Source organism: Nannobrachium achirus (assembly GCF_963921795.1).
Source record: "Nannobrachium achirus genome assembly, chromosome: 3".
NCBI lineage: Eukaryota > Metazoa > Chordata > Actinopteri > Myctophiformes > Myctophidae > Nannobrachium > Nannobrachium achirus.
The window spans coordinates 45301633-45324137 of NC_137812.1; the positions used below are offsets into that span (position 1 = coordinate 45301633).

Genomic DNA, 22505 nt, shown 5'->3' on the forward strand with positions numbered 1-22505 from the left:
GTACAGGCAAAAGCTGCACTCACTCATCCATCTATCCCTCTGTCCGCTCACCCCATCCCTCCATCCCTCCCTCCATCCATCCATGCATCCATACATCCATCCATCCAGCCATATGCTAAAACCCATTACAAAGTCCACTGACTCTGAAGTGCTAATCTTGCCCCCCCAAACCCAAAGGCACAGCTATACAAGCAAGACAGGCATCAAGTGAAATGCACACACATACAGTACGCACGCACGCAGCCACGCACGCACACACGCACGCACGCACGCACACACACACACACACACACACACACACACACACACACACACACACACACACACACACACACACACACACGCACAGATAAACGCACACATTATGTGTAACAAATTAACTACTTTGACCCTACAGTATATTGGGCATACGTTTGTAAGCTATGCACACAGTGCAGTACATTTAGGCATGACATAACATTTAGGTTTTATTTTATCAAGCTCACTCTGGTCTGCAGTGGTAGCAGGAGGTAGAGCAGCCATTTGGGAACCGGAAGGCAGGGTTAATGTAATGAATGGGTGAATGCAATGCTCATTGTAAAGACACACGCTGGAGTGATGTGGATATCATGTCCAGACTAGTACTTCTGACTAAGCACCCTGAGTGCACAGAGCCTAAATTGGAACTGTGATGACATGATATTGAAACCTGGCAAGCGCTGCTGTGCTCGACCGTCACACCATCTGCGTTATTAGCAAAAAAATTTACTAAGTCTGTTTTTTTCTGGTAACGCTTCAAAGTCAACTCGTAAATGACTGAGTTGTCTTGACACCTCGACCTCCCACGTTGAAGACCGTTTTCCACTTAGTACCGCCTCTCTTCGATTTTTATTGGTCGTTTGGAGGAAGTGACATTGAGGAGCGGTGCTCCCGAGCCTCCAGGACCGCGTTGGATAAGTGAAGCTGCCTGGTGGTCAAATCCGGTGTCGCAAGACCTTTAAAACGCTACAGCGCATGCTTCTATCGTCATGCTCGGTGAGCAACTCCTGTCTGGCCCTGTTACAGATTTTGTCCAAAATCATGCAGATCAGTACACAGTATCTCTGTAGCCATTAAACGAAACGGGTATTTCTTACATTGATGCTCCTACATATTATCATGCAAGCACAAGTTAAAGTTACTTTCCGTCCCTCATATACTGTGTGCACAGTGCACATCCCATAACCCACACACTGCATTTCATCATTTCGGAGCTCATATCTTTGAACGGGGTGTGTGTGTGTGTGTGTGTGTGTGTGTGTGTGTGTGTGCAGGCGGGCGGGCGGGGGGGGGGGGGGGGAGGGTCTGTTGTCTGGCCCTGTTACAGATTTTGTCCAAAAATCATGCAGATCAGTACACAGTATCTCTGTAGCCATTAAACGAAACAGGTATTTCTTACATTGATGCTCCTACATATTATCATGCAAGCACCAGTTAAAGTTACTTTCCATCCCTCATATACTGTGTGCACAGTGCACATCCCATAACCCACACACTCCACACACTACACACATAATCATACATCAGTATGATTATTTTGGGGGTCGCGGCCTGAAAAGGTTGAGAACAACTGCCTTATGTCACCTCCCTCATTCTCTCTCCCCTCTCTTACTACCGTAACTCCTTACTCCTCATGCCTCCCGTCCATCCATCCATCCATCCATCCCTCCCTCTGCGCCTCCACTGCTGCTACAGCATTACAGCCTGCTCACTAATGCACCGCTCAATTAGCCTTCATCGAGGGTTTCCACTAAAGGCTGGGTAAATAGGTAATTACATGTTGTCATCCTTCACCTCCTGCTAATCCACTCAACTTCTCCCCCAACCCCACCTCTCAGTCCCTCTCTCTCTCTCTCTCTCTCTCTCTCACTCTCTCTCTCTCTCTCTCTCTCTCATGGATGGCTGCCAGAGATGGTCCAATAGAGGCCCCAGCGTGGGCCTGTTAGTCACAGCTGGCTTAACCCTTCGATTGGCCACCTTCAGCGCTCCGTTTAGCTCCGCTTGTGTGTGTACAGTTTGCACGCGGCACACAAACTCTCCGGTTCGGGACACTTGATTAGCAGGATTTGCTAAATGACAACCCGCCCACTCAGTGAATGTCGATGAAATTCGGTCCGCTTTTTTTGTGTGTTAAAGAGTGAAGTCGCGGTTCAGAGGTGGAACGCTTTTAAGCGAGTCATTTACTCTGGCTCGCCAGGAAATGTCAGTCTGGAAAAGGCAGACTCTCAGACAGACAAATGGATGATGGAAGGCAGGCGATCACACGGAAGGGTTTGGATTTGAACTTTGGCTAAAGGGGGATTTTGTGTGATTGGCAATCTGGGAATGTAGACCCCGAGAGAGTCTGTACTCTAAATGCTGTCTAATGGTTTGGTTTTTGGGTTTTATTTTTTTTACTGCGGTGCTCTGCAGGAGGGGGAGGGCTGGTCTGGGTGTCTGTTCATCTCATCTGTCGGTTGTCGGTTTTCGATATACCGGTATTATTGGCTAATTGCCCCGTCCTAGTCTGAAGTACTGACAAGAATGCATTGTGCTTTTCTCAGAGGACAGGAGAGGAAGCTTATTTATTACTGCAGGAATTCACTGAAAATGAATTGTCTTTCAGGTGTCTGTGTTTATTACACCAACATTGGCATCATTCACTATGATATACAGTATAAATGCCCACACATAGTCATTTTACAATGAGTGCAATGCCATTGTCAAGGTCTTTCCATTACTCAAATCTAGAAAACAATGCCACCATGGCAATAATCAATTCCTCATTCGGGTTTTGGGACTTTTTTGTGGCTCAACCACATAAACAATTTTTGTTTAATTAAAGTATATTAAACTTCTATGAAAAGTTGTTATTTAATTATTTAAATGAATCGATTAACATGCAAACACGTAAATATCAAATGCACATGAAACTTAAGTCCTATTCAAACATTTTACAGATGATCTAGAAGCTCATAAAGTGTTCCTGTATAATGACATGCCCAAAATTGGGACACCAGATTGAAACGGCTAGAAATCGGGACACATTGGCTGCCTAACTGCCGATAACCTGACTACCGCCAGATAGGTGGCAGCAGTGCGTACCGCCCTACTTAGGCGGTACGCACTGCTGCCACCTATCTGGCGGTAGTCAGGTTACGATGCCCTTTGTCAGAAAGTAAAATGATGGCTCATATATCGGCCAAACCGATATATCTGTGTGGAAAGCAGGGAATTTCTCTTCAAAAGGAGGTTGGATGCTAAGACTGTGTGTGTGTGTGTGTGTGTGTGTGTGTGTGTGTGTGTGTGTGTGTGTGTGTGTGTGTGTGTGTGTGTGTGTGTGTGTGTGTGTGTGTGTGTGTGTGTGTGTGTGTGTGTGTGTGTGTGTGTGTGTGTGTGTGAGAGACAGACAGACAGACAGACAGACAGACAGACAGACAGACAGACAGACAGACAGACAGACAGACAGACAGACAGACAGACAGACAGACAGACAGACAGACAGACAGACAGGAGTTACAGGAAATATCAGTGTTCGGTTTGTAAACAGCAGTAGAACACTGTGACAATAGAAAGACAATGTAAAGAGAATTGAAAGAGAGATGGGAGAGATTCAAATATGAGAAGGAACAAGAGAGAATATGTGGGTGGGTGACAAGGAGAGAGAGAGAGAGAGAGGGAGAGAGAGAGAGAGAGAGACAGAGAGGGTGTGGAGATAAAGGCAAGAGTACTGTAGCACCGCTGCAAAGGATCCTGGGAAACTCAGTGGCAGAGTGTGGAAAAGACAGATCCTAAAAAGCATGGCTCAAGGCAAACTGTGTGCCACAGAGGGGAACATTCACAGTGTCTTAATTTGATTTGTTATTCCCCGAGCTCAGCCACCAAACGCAATTAGACACACTAATTAACTTATTCCATTTGCCCCTTTGGATCGCACAAGGAGAAATGTCACATTAGAGATGCATCATAGCAACACTAATGAAAGGGTGAAAACAAGATAGCCATTGTTCTCTCCTCGTGGTTTTGTTCTGATTTATTTTTTCGTTCTTTGTTTCGAGAGGGTATTTCTGTGTCTCTGCCTGTTGAATGGTTTGACATTTGGGGGGGCGTCTCTGATGTGAAATCAGAGCAACTGATCAGCTCATGAGCAACTGCAGAAGCTGTAAAATGTACAGTACTGCACATGGCGCACGCACGCACGCACGCACGCACGCACGCACGCACGCACGCACACACACACACACACACACACACACACACACACACGCCTTCCACATTCACTCACACACACACACACACACACACACACACACACACACACACACACACACACACACACACACACACACACACACACACACACACACACGTGTCGACATCAAACACATGTTGTCACAGCAAGGATGTGACAATTGTGACATGCAGCATACTGTGACATGTATGGAAATCACATGCAGCAAACGAATCGTGTAATAGGAGGTTCTGTTGTGGTGTGATATGCACACAGGGGCATACGTTTGATGAGTGTGTGTGTGTGTGTGTGTGTGTGTGTGTGTGTGTGTGTGTGTGTGTGTGTGTGTGTGTGCGCGCGTGTGCGTGTGTGTGTGCGTGTGTGCACGCGTGCGTGTGTTCGCAGTGCGCGTGCTTGTGCTGACCGGAAACCGGCTCCAAAACTAACCTCTGCCTGGGTATGTTTTATAGGGGGAATGTTGTTGATCCTTAAAGGCATTCATCATTCTATATACATATGATAGTAGGATGACTCATAATACTGTAGGATGACTCAAATTCCTTTAGGAAAACACATCCATGACTGGAGGGATTGTTTTGTCACATCATAGAAGGAAATACTTTGGGGAAAGACTAAAGAGTCAGAAGACGAGTGATTGTAATTTTGTGAGTGCATGTGTGTTTGCGTGTGTGTCTGTGTTGCAGTGCAGGCACGTGCACACATCAAAGGGGGCTTGAGCCCCTTCCCTTTTACCCATCTGTAAAAAGTGCCCTCTCCAGACCATGAATGCAGTTTTCACTATGGTGAAAGAAATGTATATGCCCCCTGGCCAGGCCATACCTGAAGACAGCATTCAAGAGAATTGCCTCGTCCAAAAACTCTCCTGAACTTGAATGCAGCAACTTATGTTGAAGAATTGTCCTCTCTGTGTAGATATCAAGCATCGAAAATAGCCGACCTCCAATCTCACAACGTGTCGCAGCGCGACGCGTTGTGAGCTTGGAGGTCTGCTATTTCGATATTTTCACCAAAAGGCCCTTTTATAAATGACAGCCCCTGCCTCTCTAACATTCTCTCCACGTCCCTGGTTGAGTGGATTACCAAATGACCCCATGAAGAAATGACTCGGTATGAAATGGGAGATTTCCCAACACCAGTTGCTGCAGGAGACACAGAGATCCTCTGTGGCTTCTTACTGTACATGATGTGCTTTAGGAGGAAACAACCGGAGAGACGTTTGAGCCGCTCTGCCAAAATACTCAGGATGCCAGCCTGAAACAAGAAATCAATAAGACACACACCTTCTCTCTCTCTCTCTCTCTCCCCCTCTCTCTCTCTCTCTCTCTCTCTCTCTCTCTCTCTCTCAATAAGACACACACTTCTCTCTCTCTCTCTCTCTCTCTCTCTCTCTCTCTCTCTCTCTCAATAAGACACACACTTCTCTCTCTCTCTCTCTCTCTCTCTCTCTCTCTCTCTCTCAATAAGACACACACCTTCTCTCTCTCTCTCTCTCTCTCTCTCTCTCTCTCTCTCTCTCTCAATAAGACCGTCCGTTCTGTTTCCAATTAGAAACACTGGAGCACTTGTTTACCAGGTGTCCAAGGCTGATGAGCGTCTTTGATTTGCTAAAGATGTGGTTTGTGCGATTGGGTGTGACTTTCTCATATGTACTTTTTATTTTCGGTCCGAAGTATTCTGTGACTAATAGACCCATACATACACTACTTAATTACATGTCTGGAATGGCCAAACTTGCAATCTGGATCACAAGGCGAAATAAGATAAAGGGAGAATGGTTCCATAGATCCAGTTCAGGTTTAACAGGGATGGTAGCTGCTCGACTTAGAGTTGAGCATGCATACTATACACTAACTAACAATCTGCATAGCAATACTGTACGTGGTTGTTTGTGGCAAAAAAGCTAAATAAAAAGAAAAGGGGGAGAGCTGGTTCTTGGTTTTTAAGATAAGACAAATGTGATTTATGAGAATACTGGCTTTGATTTGCAGTGGCTTGGGTGAAATCATTTGTATTTTGTGGTGATCTGAGCTGAATTGAGGCTTTTAACTCATTTAGTGCCACCCCTTTCACCACTAGAGGGCGCCCAGTGGCCAGAGAAAATCCCATAGAGATATGCTGGTATATGCAGAAGCCCTGCAGCCATGACTTGCCTGAACACTTTCCTTTGTGCATGACTGCATGTACAGGAAGAGGATGAAGTTAGCTTGAAGTTAGCTATTGGCTACCAAGCATTTTAGAAGCCTTATTTTCGTCAACTTAGCCATGATTAAACCTTGCACACCTCATGCATGGGAAAAAAACAGAGAAGAATGAGCTCTGAAAAATCCAATGCAATCCAGAGTGGATTTGTGCAGTTTGTTCACAGCTTTCAAACAAAAAAATCCGATTGGAAATCCGTTCAGGCATTCTTGAGATAATCGCCCTTATGTTTTACATGTAATGTAAACAAAAATGGCTGCCCTGTATGTTAGATGGGGTTGTATGGGGGTGGAACATGCAAAATCGCGATTGAAATCATGTTCACCAGATTTGATGGGGTCCAAAAAAAAAAAAAAAAAAATTCAAAAAAAATTTTTTCAAAAAAAAAAAAAACAATTTTTTTTTTTTTTTTTTTTTTTTTTTTTATATCCCGAACTTGTTCGGGATAGGCACCCTGTGATACGATCATATATCCCGAACTAATTCGGGATAGGCACTCAATGAGTTAATAAAGAGCTTTTAAAATCAAAAAAAAATCTCTCAATAAGACACACACTTCTCTCTCTCTCTCTCTCTCTCTCTCTCTCTCTCTCTCTCTCTCTCTCTCAATAAGACACACACCTCTCTCTCTCTCTCTCTCTCTCTCTCTCTCTCTCTCTCTCTCTCTCTCTCTCTCTCTCAATAAGACACACACTTCTCTCTCTCTCTCTCTCTCTCTCTCTCTCTCTCTCTCTCTCTCAATAAGACAACACACCTTCTCTCTCTCTCTCTCTCTCTCTCTCTATCTCTCTCTCTCTCTCTCTCTCTCTCTCTGCAAGTCTTGCAAGTCTTTGAATATTTCAAATCCTAAGGTTAAAAAAATAAATAAATAAAAATATGTTTCTATGTCAGTGGTGCTCAAACCTTTTCATGTGAAGGACCCCCAAAATGATATGTATTTATATACTGTATGTATGATATGATGGTATGATATGTATTCGCTTAAAAAATACATAGGCCTATATTCAAAGATTTGCACACGTTTTCACGACTTAAAAAAAATAGCAGATCTACAAGCAGCGCGCTGTGAGCTTGTATATCTGCTATTTTTCAATAGCTAAAGTATATAAAATAAGTAAGGCTCCTCCACCTTGGTCCCGAGTAACTCAGTCCCACTTTTCCCCCCCTTGTGACGCCCCTGCTCTCTCTCTCTCTCTCTCTCTCTCTCTCTCTCTCTCTCTCTCTCTCTCTCTCTCTCCCCCCCCCCTCAGTCTTTCACCTCTCCTTCATGCCCACCTCTCTCCCTCTGCTCTCCTTTACTCTCCTTAGTTCCTCCTATCTCCAAAGGTCCAGACAGACACACCTTTCTTCTCGTCTGTACTTGCAGACTCTATGGCTGTGTTGTCCGTGTGATGTTTTAGCCTCCGTCTGGGGCAAAAAAGACGGTATTGAAATGTCAGTCAAGGTCTTATGCTTTGGAGTTATTCTATTTCTTCTTCTGTCAAATAGGAGTTGCTGTATTTTCTTTGCAAAGCTAACATACTGGGCAAGGTCTTTTCCTTTAAGAGATATAAGTACAGTTTACAGAGTAACAACTTTTCTTTTTTTCGTTTCAGTTTGTTCAGTTTAAATGCATCATTTTAGTCCCTCCAGAGGCTGGGGATGGTGGAGGGATTGGTCGATCCAATCCATCCAGTGGATGGATGGAAAGATAGATATTTTGAAACCTACTAACTGGATTGCCATGGAACTTGCTGTGCAACGTCATAGTCTCATTTATGGGTGAAGCAGTTAATCGAATGTAATAAAACTAGACCTGTGATCTGTGTCCCTTTTATGCCCATACATGGAGATCCCTGGTTTAATTGGATTGAGTATATATCTATCCAAAAGTAATTTTTGGGGTTATATTTAAGTGAATGTTCCAAAATAGAAAATCCATTTACTTTTGTTTTTTTTTGCAAATTGATTTGACAATTTGGCTATTTTTAATGAAATCCCGTTCAAAACATCGGAAGGTAATTGGTGGTCTAGGACTCTCCAAAATTGGGATCAGCTCGATCCCGGGCTCCCCCAGAGTTAGTGTCGAAGAGTCCTTGAGCAATACTCTGAACCCCTAGTTGCTCCTGGTAAGCAGATTGGTGCCTTGCATGGTTTCCTCCTATGAATGTGTGTGTGAATGGGTGAATGTAATGCACTGTAAAAGCACCTTGGATAAAGGCGCCATTTACCATTTATAATTGTACCCTCTTCATCATCATCTCCATCCCTCCACCTTTTAGAAAGGTTATGCTGTCATCATTGTGTCAGTGCTGTCTGTCAGACCATGGGTGTTCTTAGAAGAAGCTCTGCAGGAGAGATGGCTGTGACTCACTGGGAACGACAGGCCTCAGACACATAGACATGAATGGAATGGAATAGAGGGGTAATCCAAGAGTTAATAGAAACAATCGATTATAATAATTCATTATTATAAGGGGCACGGTGGCGCAGTGGTTAGCGCTTTGCCTCATAGCGCCCACACCCTAGGTGGGGTTGGCGATAGGGCCTTTCTGTTTGCATGTTCTCTCCGTGTCTCCTAGTCCTAGGGTAGATGCCCTCACAAAAACATGCAGTAGTCCTTGTTTCTATACTACCTCCCCCTAGCCAGCCAGGTGCTCCCCAATTCCCCTGGCGCGGCAGGGGGAGAGCGGAAACCAGGACTACATGTTAGGTAGTTGGCACTAGGTGAGAAAATGGGTTGCAAAAGCCGTGGGATAAAAATATATTTAAAAAAAAATTGCAGATCCACAAGCTCACGATGCAACATGTTGTGAGCTTTTAGAATTGAAATTATTTGTAGATCGCTATTTTGGGCGACACCGGTTTATGACAAAGTATAAATAGGATTCTCTGCTTGGAAGGAAGCAGAGAAGATGTCCCATCACTGACTTAAAGATTTTGGAAGATTTGGGCGTCGCGAACCGGCGACGCCAGCAGGCATCATAGCCTAGTATGTGTGGTACAAGCTCACAACGCGTGAGCTTGTAGATCTGCTATTTTTTGGCAAAGACATTTGATAGAGAGTGAAAAAAGACTGTATCAAGTACGTATATTATAAGTACCTTTTACCAATTCTAGAGGGTTTAAGTGGTACCGGATATGCAGCTCGGCAAATAAAAGGTGAATTGATCCCGGGGCATGACGGAGGACGATATCACGATAAATAAAATCTCCACGATACGATTATCGCGAGCGTTTTTTATCACGATAAACGATAATATGGCGTAGTGTCCCATCCCTGGTACCTAGAAGCAGCCCTAGGATAGACTGATGTGAGGGAGTGGTCCTCAGAGGCTGCCGGTGGTCTTCTGCTGCAGCACAAGCACAGCCAGACATGGGAGCCTCCCATTGGACGCGGCTCTCAGTAATACAAGCCACAGCAGCCACCACGATTACAATCTGGTGCCTGCCCTGCGCCTGTGCGTATCTGGGACAACGGTTGTGGTGTGTGTGCGTGTGTTTGTGTGTGTGTGTGTGTGTGTGTGTGTGTGTGTGTGTGTGTGTGTGTGTGTGTGTGTGTGTGTGTGTGTGTGTGTGTGTGTGTGTGTGTGTGTGTGTGTGTGTGCGCACATGTGCATGCGCGCTGAGTGTGTGTCATGTTACCACGTTTCCCTTTTTTTCTTGTACCTTTCTCTCCTTTTTTTCTTAATTCATTTTTCTACTTCCCACCACGAGTCGCATACACACACGCACACACACACGCACACGCACGAGCACACACACACACACACACACACACACACACACACACACACACACACACACACACACACACACACACACACACACACCTAATTCCTCGTCTCTCTCTCTCTCTCTCTCTCTCTCTCTCCTTCATGCTCTTTCTCTTTCCTGTTATCTTAGCTCTTTAATTAACGTGACATGCTGTGAAGTGAGATACTAAATAATGCAGGCTTTTCCAGTGACACAGAGTCGGTCATGAGTGATTAGTGGACACACACAAGTACAGTGCGCGCGCACACACACACACACACACACACACACACACACACACACACACACACACACACACACACACACACACACACACACACACACGAGGGCTTCATAAGCAAGCTGCCTCGTACAGTTTACACATCTACAATTTATTATTCATAAATGTTTTAGATAAATATTCACGCTCAATTAGACACACTTCATCTAAAGGGAGGTCTTTTTCATTTTGGAAGTTAAAGTAGCAATTTAACTTCAGTGTAAAAATACTTTGTTACAAGGAAAAGTCCTTTATTCAAAATCTTACTTAAAGCTATACTGTGTAAGATGCCCAACTAGTGGTCATTAGCCCTATAGCAAACCGCGGTCGCGTCCGCGTCTTTCGGCCGTTTTTCGTACCTTCAGACCCCCGCGTCTGCCTCCACCTCGCTGAGATCTATCTTTTGAGGGGTCCCTTGTTCCTGTGCGTTCAGTAATTCCAGAGATACGGACTCCTTCACCCTGCCTGGTAGGCGAAATTACCTAGAGAAGGGATGGTACAAACGGGCGACAACAAATATGGCTGCCATAGCGACCCCACTTCAAGATGCGCTGTGATTGGCCGGCAGTTGTATAACCCTCGCTGTGATTGGCCGGTAGTGTGATGACGCAATTTTGGCGCGAGATCCGGTCCCCGGCAAGGATCGCAGTTTACATATATAGAGAAGGCTTTACAGGCTGAAATTCACGGAGCGGATCTTCTAAAACTTTTGTGATTTAATAGTTAGGAGAATTTTAAGATTTGTTTTATAAAAAAAGTTACATAGTATAGCTTTAAGTCAAAGTACAAAGGTATTAGCATTACACTTTAAATAGCTAATTCCAAAGTAATCATTATGCAGAATGCTTAAAGTTAAACACTTAAGCCCTTTTATATACTTGGGCTACTCGAAAAGAGAATTCTACAATGTCTCTCACAACCTGTCACATTGTGACACATTGTGAGCTTGTAGATAATATGCTATTTTTGTGCATTTTTGGAGCTGTGTGAAGCACAGGCTCCCTATACGTGGCTGTGTGGGTCTGTCTGTCTGTCTGTGTGTGTGTCTGTGTGTATGTAGCCTGAACTTCCTAAACTTCGGCACGCTACTAGTCCCACAGTTTTGCCACCACACACTCGCGCCATATGTCAAATCGACCGGCTTACTCGGGAATCGTGGGCTAGTAACTTGCTAAGAGAAAGGTTCAATAGTTTAATTGATATTAATTTATTAGTGAATTAATTTTCCCCATTGACTTATAATGGGAATCGCAAAAACTCACATTCAATTATTTGTCTCTCGCAAACCATAGGGGCTAGAGTTTCAAGACTTGGAGAGGAGGTTCATAATGATTTCAAGGATTAAATAAAAAATAATTTTGTCATTTGGCCGCATGGTGGCGCCATAACACCCCACTTTACGTTTTGGCCTGTAACTCTTGAACCGTAGGTCGGAAAATTAAAAATATTTTTTCCCTGGATTCCTTGGGTCATGACGCATCTCCCCATATAGGCCACGCCCATTTGCGCCATGATAGATTTTCCGCCATCTTGAATTTTCTCCAAAACACACTTTTTGCTCCTTTTCCTACATATTTTCTTCAAATGTCACAAAAATCGGTACACATGATCCACACACACACACACACACACACACACACACACACACACACACACACACACACACACACAGCTCCACTTCACACGGGTGTGATTTTTTTGTTAAAGGACAATTTAGTTTTTTTCATATTTTAGATAGTCATGAGTGTTAAAATGTTTTCATTTACTTCTTTGGATCGTTTTAGTGATTTTAACAATTTTGATTTGCATGCATGCCCCCAGGTTGGGGCCATGCATGCAAGTGGCTAAATATGTATTTTTAGACACAATAAGCCCAGTCCCAAATGCACTGCAATCTTTCATGGGCAGATGTGACTTATGGGGGCTGGTGTAAATAGTAACAAAGAAATTGCTATCTTATTGTGTCTAGAAAGACATATTTTGCCACGTGTACGCATGCCCCGACCCACTGAAATCAAAATACTAAAATCGCTTAAACAATAGAAAGCAGTAAATGAAAACATTTTAACACTCATCATTTCTGAGAGAGGGCGAGATCATTTAGCGACCTACAACCGGGTCGCGACGTGGTCGGTAGTTTTCAGCGACCGGGTCGCAAAATCGAGCGACCGGGTCGCTAAATGGAGCGACCGGGTCGCTAAATCACCGACCGCGGCACTAAAGCGAGCGACTGGGTCGCTAAATGGAGCGACCGGGTCGCTAAATCACCGACCGCGGCACTAAAGCGAGCGACCGGGTCGCTAAATCGACCGACTGGGACGCTAATTCCATCGACCGGGACGCTAATTCCACCGACTGGGACGCTAATCCAGCGACCGGGTAGGTAAATCCACCGACCGGTGGTCGCTTCCACCGACCTACTAACCCTAACCCTAACCCTAACCCTAAACCTAACCTCAGTAACCTTACCTCAGTTAGGCTAACCTGCCACGCAACCTCCCGACCGTTACCTCAGTTAGGCTAACCTGCCACGCAACCTCCCGACCGGGTCGCTAAAACACCGACCGCGTCGCTAAATCACCGACCGCGTCGCTAAAGCGAGCGACCGGGTCGCTAAATCGACCGACTGGGGCGCAAAATCTTCCGACCAGGTCGCTAAATCTACCGACCTAAAACTGCAGGCAGGTCGGTAGATTTAGCGACCGGGTCGGTCGATTTAGCGGCGCGGTCGGTGATTTAGCGACCCGGTCGCTCGATTTAGCGACCCGGTCGCTGAAAACTACCGACCACGTCGCGACCCGGTTGTAGGTCGCTAAATGATCTCGCTCCTACTGTCATTTCTTTTCTCTAATTACAATCAAAAATATGAACCCTTGTAAAAAACTTTGATTATAATCCTAATATAGCAAATAACTAGTAACCCAAGCTGTCAAATACTGTAAACAAACCAGTGAGTTATAATATTTGCCTCTGAGATGTAGATTTAGTGTAGCAGTAGAAGTCTAAAGTATCAAGAAATGGAAGTACCCAAGTGGAGTATTAACAGTACCTTGAAATTGTACACTACTTTATTAAATTTACTTGGTTACTTTCCACCACTGACTAGGGATAGGACGATATGAAAATGTCATATCATGATTATTGTGACAAAAGAAATCGCGATTTACGATATTATGACGATAATCAAAATCCATTATCCTGGGGCGAAACATTTGCCAAAAAATAGCAGATCTACGAGCTTGTAGATCGGCTATTTTTTGGCATAGAGATTTGTTAGAGAGCGAAAAAAAGACTATATCAAGTACGTATATTCTAAGTACATTTTACCAATTATAGAGGGTTTAAGTCAGGGATGTCAAACATACGGCCCGCGGGCCGAATCCGGCCCGCGAGATGATTCAATCCGGCCCTCCAGGCTAGAGCATACATTTCTGAGCATTTAGAAAAAAAAAGTAAGTCTCTAGCCCATTCCTGTCAAGAGTTATGATTGTTTTAAGAATTAACCTAACTAACCTAACTAATGTCTGTAGCTGCAGGCTAGGTTTCTCCCACCTGGCAGTGATTGAGTTGATTGATTGGAATGTTAAGTGACCAGCTCTCTCTCTCTCTTTGAAGATGACAGCATTGCTAGGAATAGGGTGGTTGGTCTGGCTATGAATAATACCTGAACATACCTACAATATTCGAACTGTACTCAAAGATTACACATATTAGACATGGAAATTAATGTTGTTAAAAAAATAACTTATTTAAAATATATAATAATAATAAAAATGTAAAAGTTTTATTATTCTGATATTTTCTGAATATGCCATTATTGTTCATTACTTTTATTTTTTTTATTATAAAATACAATAAAAATAATTATTGTCCTGCATCAATAATATTTTTTTTAGCCATTTACAAATTATACCGTACTGGAGACTATCAGGAATTGAATTATTCTATTATCAAATGGTTTATTCTTATTGGCACTTCTTAAAGGAGTAGTTCACCCCCAAAATGCCATGGAGCCAATGTAGACTCATTCCTAAAACAGAAATTTTATTACAATAAATGCATGCCTATTGATTCCGGATGGGGACCCAAATGCATTTGGGTCCCCATCCGGAATCAATGGGGGGAAGTGTACTATAAAATGCGACAAATAAAATAAAAATATATTATTGAACTCAATTCTCCATGGCGTGAGTAATCAAAGAAAAAAAAGTCATTTTGGGGATGAACTACTCCTTTAAACAAATAGCATCTCTCGTACCTAACTGCAACTGTAATACCAATAATGAAAGTAGCTATTTTACTTAATAATGAACACAATCTGTAAAATTATATACTGCTATACTGCTAGCTACAGCAGTGGCTGAGACGACAGGAAGAAAAACAGAGCGAACATGTGCGCGAGTGTGCATGCCATCCGATCCGCGACTGGTTCGGCCCTCATCAAGTCGCCTTTCATCCAATGCGGCCCTCACCCCTCACCCCAAGATGAGTTCGACACCCCTGGTTTAAGTGGTACCGGATATGCAGCTCTACAAATAAAAGGTGAATTGATCCAGGTGCATGACGGAGGACGATATCACGATAAATTTAATCTCCACGATACGATTATCGTGAGTGTTCTTTGTCCGCGATAAGCGATAACATTGTGTATCGTCCCATCCCTACCACTGACTGCTGGTGCTCAAATAGAATAGAACTTAATTGACTGACCATGACATGACATTACCTTTGTAATACAGTGGGTGGGGGAGAGAAAAGCCCACACAGAAAATTGTATACAATTACATAAAATAATTGCAATATCAAAAACACAACATTGTACTAATGAAAACCTATGTCTGTACTGTATACCCACTAGAGTCTAAATTGCATAGAGCGTGAGAGTGTGCTGGGAGAGATCTGGGTTATCCCAAAGCAATTGTTTCAGACCAAACCAAGTGGAAAATCCAATGTGGGTTTAGTTGTTTGCTGCCTTGGCTGTATGGGGAAGCTAGGAGCTTATGGTACCACTCCCTTCCCCCCCCCCCCCGCCCCACACACACCCTGTGTTTTTGAGCGGTGGTCACAACGCTCCTATACGTGGCCGTGTGTGTGGGTCTCCGTCCGTCCGTGTATGTAGCCCCAAAGTTTGGCACGCTACTCCTCCCACAGTTTTTGCCCCACACACTCGCGCCATATGTCAAATCGACCGGCTTACTCGGGAATCGTGTGCTAGTAACTTGCTAAGAGAAAGGTTCTATAGTTTAATTGATATTAATTTATTAGTGAATTAATTTTCCCCATTGACTTATAATGGGAATTGCAAAAACTCACATTCAAGTATTTTTCTCTCGTAAACCATAGGAGCTACAGTTTCAAACCTCGGAGAGGAGATTCATAATGATTTTAAGAATGAATCCAAAAATAATTACATCACTCGGCCTCATGGTGGCGCTATAACGGCCCACTTTGCGTTTTGCCCCGTAACTCTGGAACCGTAGATCGGAAAATTAAAATTCTTTTTTCCCTGGATTCCTTGGGTCAAGACGCATATCCCCATATAGGCCACGCCCATTTGCGCCAGGATAGATTTTCCGCCATCTTGAATTTTCTCCAAAACACACTTTTTGCTCCTTTTCCTACATATTTTCTTCAAATGTCACAAAAATCGGTACACATGATCTATGAGGTGGGTAAACCACCGCTCAGTTCACACGGGTGTGATTTTTTCTTTTTAAATCAGATGGTTGCGTCTGTGCTGGGTCCAAGCTGACTTTACATGGCTTGTTCAGGGACAGAGGGATTTAATGGCAAATGTCTACTTTGTGGAATGGCCATGTCACTCCGTGAAAATAACAAACTTTGACACACTGCGTCGTATTTTTCGGTGGAAAATCAACTTGAGCCTGATTTATACTTGGTTGCGTGCCAGTGTCGTGCTCAGTAAATAGCAGATCTACAAGCTGAGATGTAGTCGAGTAGAAATAATACATTGGAAATACTCCAGTAAAGTAAAAAAAAAAATACCTCCAACTTTTACTGAAGTACTAACAGTACGAGAGTAAATGTACTGGGAACCCCCGGGCTACAGTAAATGATTGATACATTAGAAATCAGGTCTGTTACTCTGAGAGTGTACAAATGGAGCCACATGATTAGTCTGTTTGGTTTGTGTATACACCTACCTGGAGAGACTTGATCCATCTATCTATCTATCTATCTATCTATCTATCTATCTATCTCAATTCAATTCAATTCAATTCAAACTTCAAAGGGCTTTATTGGCATGAGAAAACATACGTTTACATTGCCAAAGCAGAAGTGTACCGGTACAATTGAAAGGGGTGGAACAGTTTTCATGTATCGATATTACTCGATGCAGACAGTGCAAGGATGTGTACACCATGATCAGTAGTCTTTAAGGTGGTTTTGTTCCATTTGATATCCTTCTCCTATCACAGCCGCTCACAAATCTTGCTGCTGTTTTTGCACATTGTCGTACTTCACCCAGCAGATATGGGAGCTTTTCCTTTGGTCATGTTTTCAAACTATCCTTGTGTGGTTATGATCTGTGGGAAGTATGTGTCTCTGATGTCTTGGTACAGTGAGCAGGCGGTTAGGAAGTGTAGTTCAGTTTCCACTTCATTTTTGCGAGAGCAGTGGGTGCAAAGTCTGTTTTCTCTAGGGAGCCAGCAGGTATGCCAATGTCGGCGTTTCTCCATCGCAAGACTGGGCTCACAGAGTCTGTACTAGGGATGGGACAATAGCGATACGCGATATTATCGTTTATCGTGATAAAAAACACTCTCAATAATCATATCGTGGAGATTAAATTTATCGTGATATCGTCCTCCGTCATGCACTGGGATCAATTCACCTTTTATTTGCCGAGCTGCATATCCAGTACCACATAAACCCTCTTTTTTTCCACTCTATCAAATGTCTTTGCCAAAAAGTTCCGCCCCATACCAGGATAATGGATTTTTGTTATCGCGATAATATCGTATACGCGATTTCTTTTGTCACAAAAATCGTGATATGAAATTTTCATATCGTCCCATCCCTAGTCTGTACCTAGTCAAGATGTGTCTTTGTTTTGGGTCTGTCACCTTGCTCAGGTATTCTGCCACTGTGTATTCTCTGTTGAGGGCCAAATAGCATTCTAGTTTGCTCAGCTTTTGGGTTGCTCCAATGTGTCATGTAGCTTTCTTTTTGCTGTCTTATCTCTCTCTCTCTCTCATTCACTGTCAAGTGCTGGGCAGTCTCAGCCATGTGATCATCAGAGCTATGAGCTCTGTGATACAGCCAGTCAGTCACGCCAGACCCCACAGATGGCACAAAGATGATGATGAGTGAGAGAGAGAGAGAGGGGGGGGGGGGGGGGGTCGGACTAAATGGGGTGGAGCAGGACGTGGGAAGAGAGAGGGAGGGGAGGGGACAGGGACAGGTGAGGTGAAGCAGATTTTTGGGGAATGGGAACCAATTTGTTCATGGGGAGAAATACAACCCAGGTGTGTGGGAGGGGCAGAAAGCATAGTTACACAGGAAAATCCTCAGTGCACAAAATAAATGTAACCAGATGGACCATTGGGTTTTTTTTTTCACTGAAAGCAGTGTATGTTTTGGTTTGTTCTCAATGGGAGTACCCCGCTATGCTGGAAAGGCCGGCAGCATGCGCTGCACTGCACTTCTGGCATTTGGTTGCAGAGAGTTGAAAAATGTTCAACTTTGGGAGTTTGGATGAGTGTTTTAGAAGAGTGCCTTCATTTTCAACTGGGGAAAATAAACACTTATTACGAATTACTTACTTTGGTTACCTTCATAGTTTGTTGGATCGCACACGACCACGTACCACATAGCAAGGATATAACACTGGTCACTCTCCTCTGCCTGCATCATCCATCCATCCATCCATCCATCCATCCATCTATCCCTCCCTTTGCTCCCGCCATTCTAAAGCTATTCATTGCATTCAGCACAACACTGGCGACTCTGAAATCACACGGTTTGACTGATGATGTGTGTTCTGTGGCGTGCGGCGTTAGAGGAGTACAAATGGCGTACCACTCGCACACATCACATTCTGAGCCGCTACACAACAGGGACCAATGGTGAAGCTGCAGCTCCTCACTGCCGGCCTCACAATGACTCACACAACATCACTGTTGTTCTCATCATGAACGTTTGCTAGAAGTTCAAGTTTGTCAGCTTATCTCCTGTGATCATCACGCACGCGCACGCACTCGCACACCCCGCTGGCTATGCGTCTATGGTCCTAATGAGGCGAGAACAGGGGAGCCAGCTGCCCCACTGGAGTGGAGTGAAGAGCCTAGAGGGAGCTCAACAACACACACCAACCGTGTGTGTGTGTGTGTGTGTGTGTGTGTGTGTGTGTGTGTGTGTGTGTGTGTGTGTGTGTGTGTGTGTGTGCGTGTTGTGCACACGTGCACACAGCCTCTCTAATAATCCCAGGTCATTTTTTGGTGTTATGCTTTGTGAAGTGCACTCACACTCACACCTCTCTCTCTCTCTCTCTCTCTCTCTCTCTCTCTCTCTCTCTCTCTCTCTCTCTCTCTCTCTCTCTCTCTCTCTCTGCAGGTGAGGGCCAGTCTCTGTCTTCCTATTGGTCAGTGAGGCAGTGAGCTCACGGCGGACGGACACAGGATGCGGGTGTCCACATATCCCATGATGCACGCTACCGGTCCAGGCCTGCTCCTGCTCAGCCTCCTCCTCCTCCTCGCTGATGCCGACTGTGAGTGGCCACACACACACACACACACACACACACACACACACACACACACACACACACACACACACACACACACACACACACAGACACGCGCACACACACACACACACACACACACACACACACACACACGCAGGGACGGACTGGGACTAAAATTCAGCCCTGGCATCTTGACCACAGACCAGCCCCCACAACCAGCGTGCGCTAAGATACTCTACCGGTTGAGGGCGGCACATATAACTACACAATCGTTTAATACCACAACTTTTACAGACAACATAAATGATAACTACACAACTACACAATTCATAAATTGTATAAGTTAGCGTACAGTTCTCACCACCAACAAGCGGAGTATGAACATGATTATAGTGCCAAAATGTGTCAGAACTTTGGCTAGTTAGCTAATGAATAGAAAATAAGCATATTGATCTGAGAATTGGACAAACAAGTTGTATTTGATTGCTCAATATGCAGTAGGCTTGCCACCAGCCCCCCAGCCCCCTAGCCTACCAGCCCACCGGGCAAATGCCCTGTATGCCAGATGGCCAGCCCGCCCCTGCACACACGCACGCACATGCAGGGGCGTCACAAGGGGGGGAAAAGTGGGAGTTACCAGGGCCCAAGGTGGACGGGCCTGGAATTATTTTATACTTAAGCTATTGAAAAATAGCAGATATACAAGCTCACAGCGCGGCACCGAGTGCCGCGCTGTGAGCTTGTAGATCTGCTATTTTTGAAAAGTCGTGAAATTGTGTGCAAATCTTTGAACATGAGTATTTTTTAAGCGAACATTTGTAACTCAAATTTTGCTTCTGGGGGGTCCCTGGAACTAAATATTTTGAGATGGGAGTCTGTGGCCAAATACATATAATTTTGGGGGTCCTTCACATGAAAAGGTTTGAGCACCTCTGACATAGAAGCATAGTTTAAAAAAACAACAACTATAACCTAATATTCAAAGAATGTTCACATGTTCACAGAGCTTGTATATCTGCTATTTTTCAATAGTTAAAGCACAATATAGTTAAAGCTCATGGGGGTCCCGCAGTGAATCCTTGTACCCAAGGCCCAGAATCTGGTGCGACCCCCCTGCGCACATGTGTTTAGTACAGTGCACCCATGCACCTGCATACTGTACCATAGAGACATGATATGCATCTGACAGATACACTGATGCACACACGTTTTGCACGCACCTCTGTGATCACGTACCATATGGGCTGTGCTTTACGTTTGACATAAAGCACAATGCATACGTTACGTGATCACAGAAAACGGCGCTCACACACATACACACACACACGCGTGCACACACACACACACACACACACACACACACACACACACATACTGTACACACACTCACACACGCCCGTGCACCGACGCATCAGAGTGTATTCCGTTTGACACAGGGCCAGCTGTTTTTGCCCATCCCAGTATTACTTGGCATGGAAAGACCGACCACATATGGCAAATCAGATAATTTCCCTACTGTTTGTGTGTGTGTGTGTGTGTGTGTGTGTGTGTGTGTGTGTGTGTGTGTGTGTGTGTGCGTGTGCGCGTGCGCGTGCGTGTGCGTGCGTGTACGTGTGCGTGTGCGTGCATGAAACAACTGTCTGTCCGGCATATGGGGGGGGGGGGGGGGATCAGTTCCCCGTTGGCCCTGTCAGGATCACGATTAGCAGGGAGGATTTGCCTCCCAGGCAGCAGGGAGATGAGAAAGAAAAGGAGCAGGACAGAAAAAAGAGCAACACAGGGCCAGAGAGAAAGAAAAAGAAGGAGGGAAAGACAGAAGGTGAATGGGGAAGGAATGGGTTAAAGAAGAAGGAAGTGATCAGACAGTCACAGCAGTGGTCTGAGGGTTTGAGCTTGTCCTTGCTGTCTATATTTCAACTTTTTATCTTTTTGATGTGATTGATATGATTTTCCTCATACATGAGTGACACACAAAAGTATTGCATAATATAGACGATCTACCATCTCACAACGGCTATAACATCAGTCTAGGCCCAGTATATTCTGCCTTTGCACACAATGTATTCCGTTCTGTTGCACCCACGGTGAAATTCACAGAAACATTTTTGCCCTTTATAAATGTAAAGATTGAAAGAATCAAGGTGAAATAGAAACAGACAGAATCATTTTCAACTACAATGCCAACAAGAGAGCATTCATTGTATGGAAAGTTCCCCAGGGGGGGCAGGTAGAAATTGCTTTTACAACTTCATCCTGCTGATTGCTGCTGAGATGACTCTGAGGAGGGGGGTAGGGTACTAGTAGCTCTTAGGGGTTAGGTGTCTCGCTCAGGGACACTTTCAGACGCCAGGGGTCGAACCGCCTCGGCTACCTTATGATTTCCCAGAGAGCCTCTCTAATCCACTGGAGGAAACAGAGGCATACAGTATGAGCGTCCTGCTCACTGGCTCTGTGAGGCTCAACACATAAAACAGTGGTTCTCAACCTTTTCAGGCTGTGACCCCCACAATAATCATATTTTAACTGGGGACCCCACCCTGATGAGCACTAAGAGTTGAGGCATTATATTTTGTATAACACGATTCTATTGTGAAAATAGCCGTTCTACATGCTCACAACGCCTCGCGCTGCGAGGCGTTGTGAGCATGTAGATCGGCGGTTTTCACAATTTCTGCCTCTAATATTAGACACTTTGGCCAAGGTTTAATTTGTCATTTTAGAGGTCTTAAAAAGTCCTTAAATTGTTACTTTAGAAATGTGCAGATACCCTAGATACACTTAAACTTTAAGTTGGTTTGTTTACTGTTGAGTGAGAAAACATTGTTTCACGTTAAGTTAATCATCTGGGGACCCCCCAACGTAATTTGGGGCCCCCGACCCACAGGTTTGAGAACCACCGACATAAAAGATCAGAATGGGTCAGAATAGGATCTACACAGTACAAGCTCAAAATACGTTGCAGGGGTGACACTTTTTGAGCTTGTAGATCGTCTATTTGCGGTGCACCGGCCCGCAAGCAAGTATAAATCACCCAGTAAGAGTTTAGAGTTAAGACACCACCCATGTATGTTCTAAAAGCACCAGGTCTCAAAGAGCACCGTAAAAAGCACACAAAGGAAGCCACTCTTGTTTTCCTTTCAGCCCCCTCGTTGGTCCCGTGGGTAGGAGGACCCTGGGTCGCCCTGTAAAAGGCCCCTGCCATCCATCAAAAATGATGACACTCCCAGACGTTCTCTCCATAAGAGGGAATGGGGGGGGGGGGGGATGACAGAGAGGAGGAAAGGATTCTTCATTTCCCCCACTCTATATTATTCTTCCTCTTCTTCTACCCC

At 44.5% G+C, this 22505-nt stretch overlaps 1 protein-coding gene across 1 annotated transcript in view; it reads left to right on the plus strand.

Moving 5' to 3' along the window:
• Window positions 1-19106: 19106 nt before the first annotated feature.
• ptprdb (protein tyrosine phosphatase receptor type Db) overlaps window positions 19107-22505 on the plus strand; it is a gene marked incomplete at its 5' end in the record, with an annotated part of 121778 nt that continues 118379 nt past the window's right edge. Inside the window, one exon of the mRNA XM_080721173.1 lies at window positions 19107-19194. Within this exon, the coding sequence (XP_080577299.1) occupies window positions 19107-19194 (88 nt within the window). The remainder of the gene's footprint in view (window positions 19195-22505) is intronic.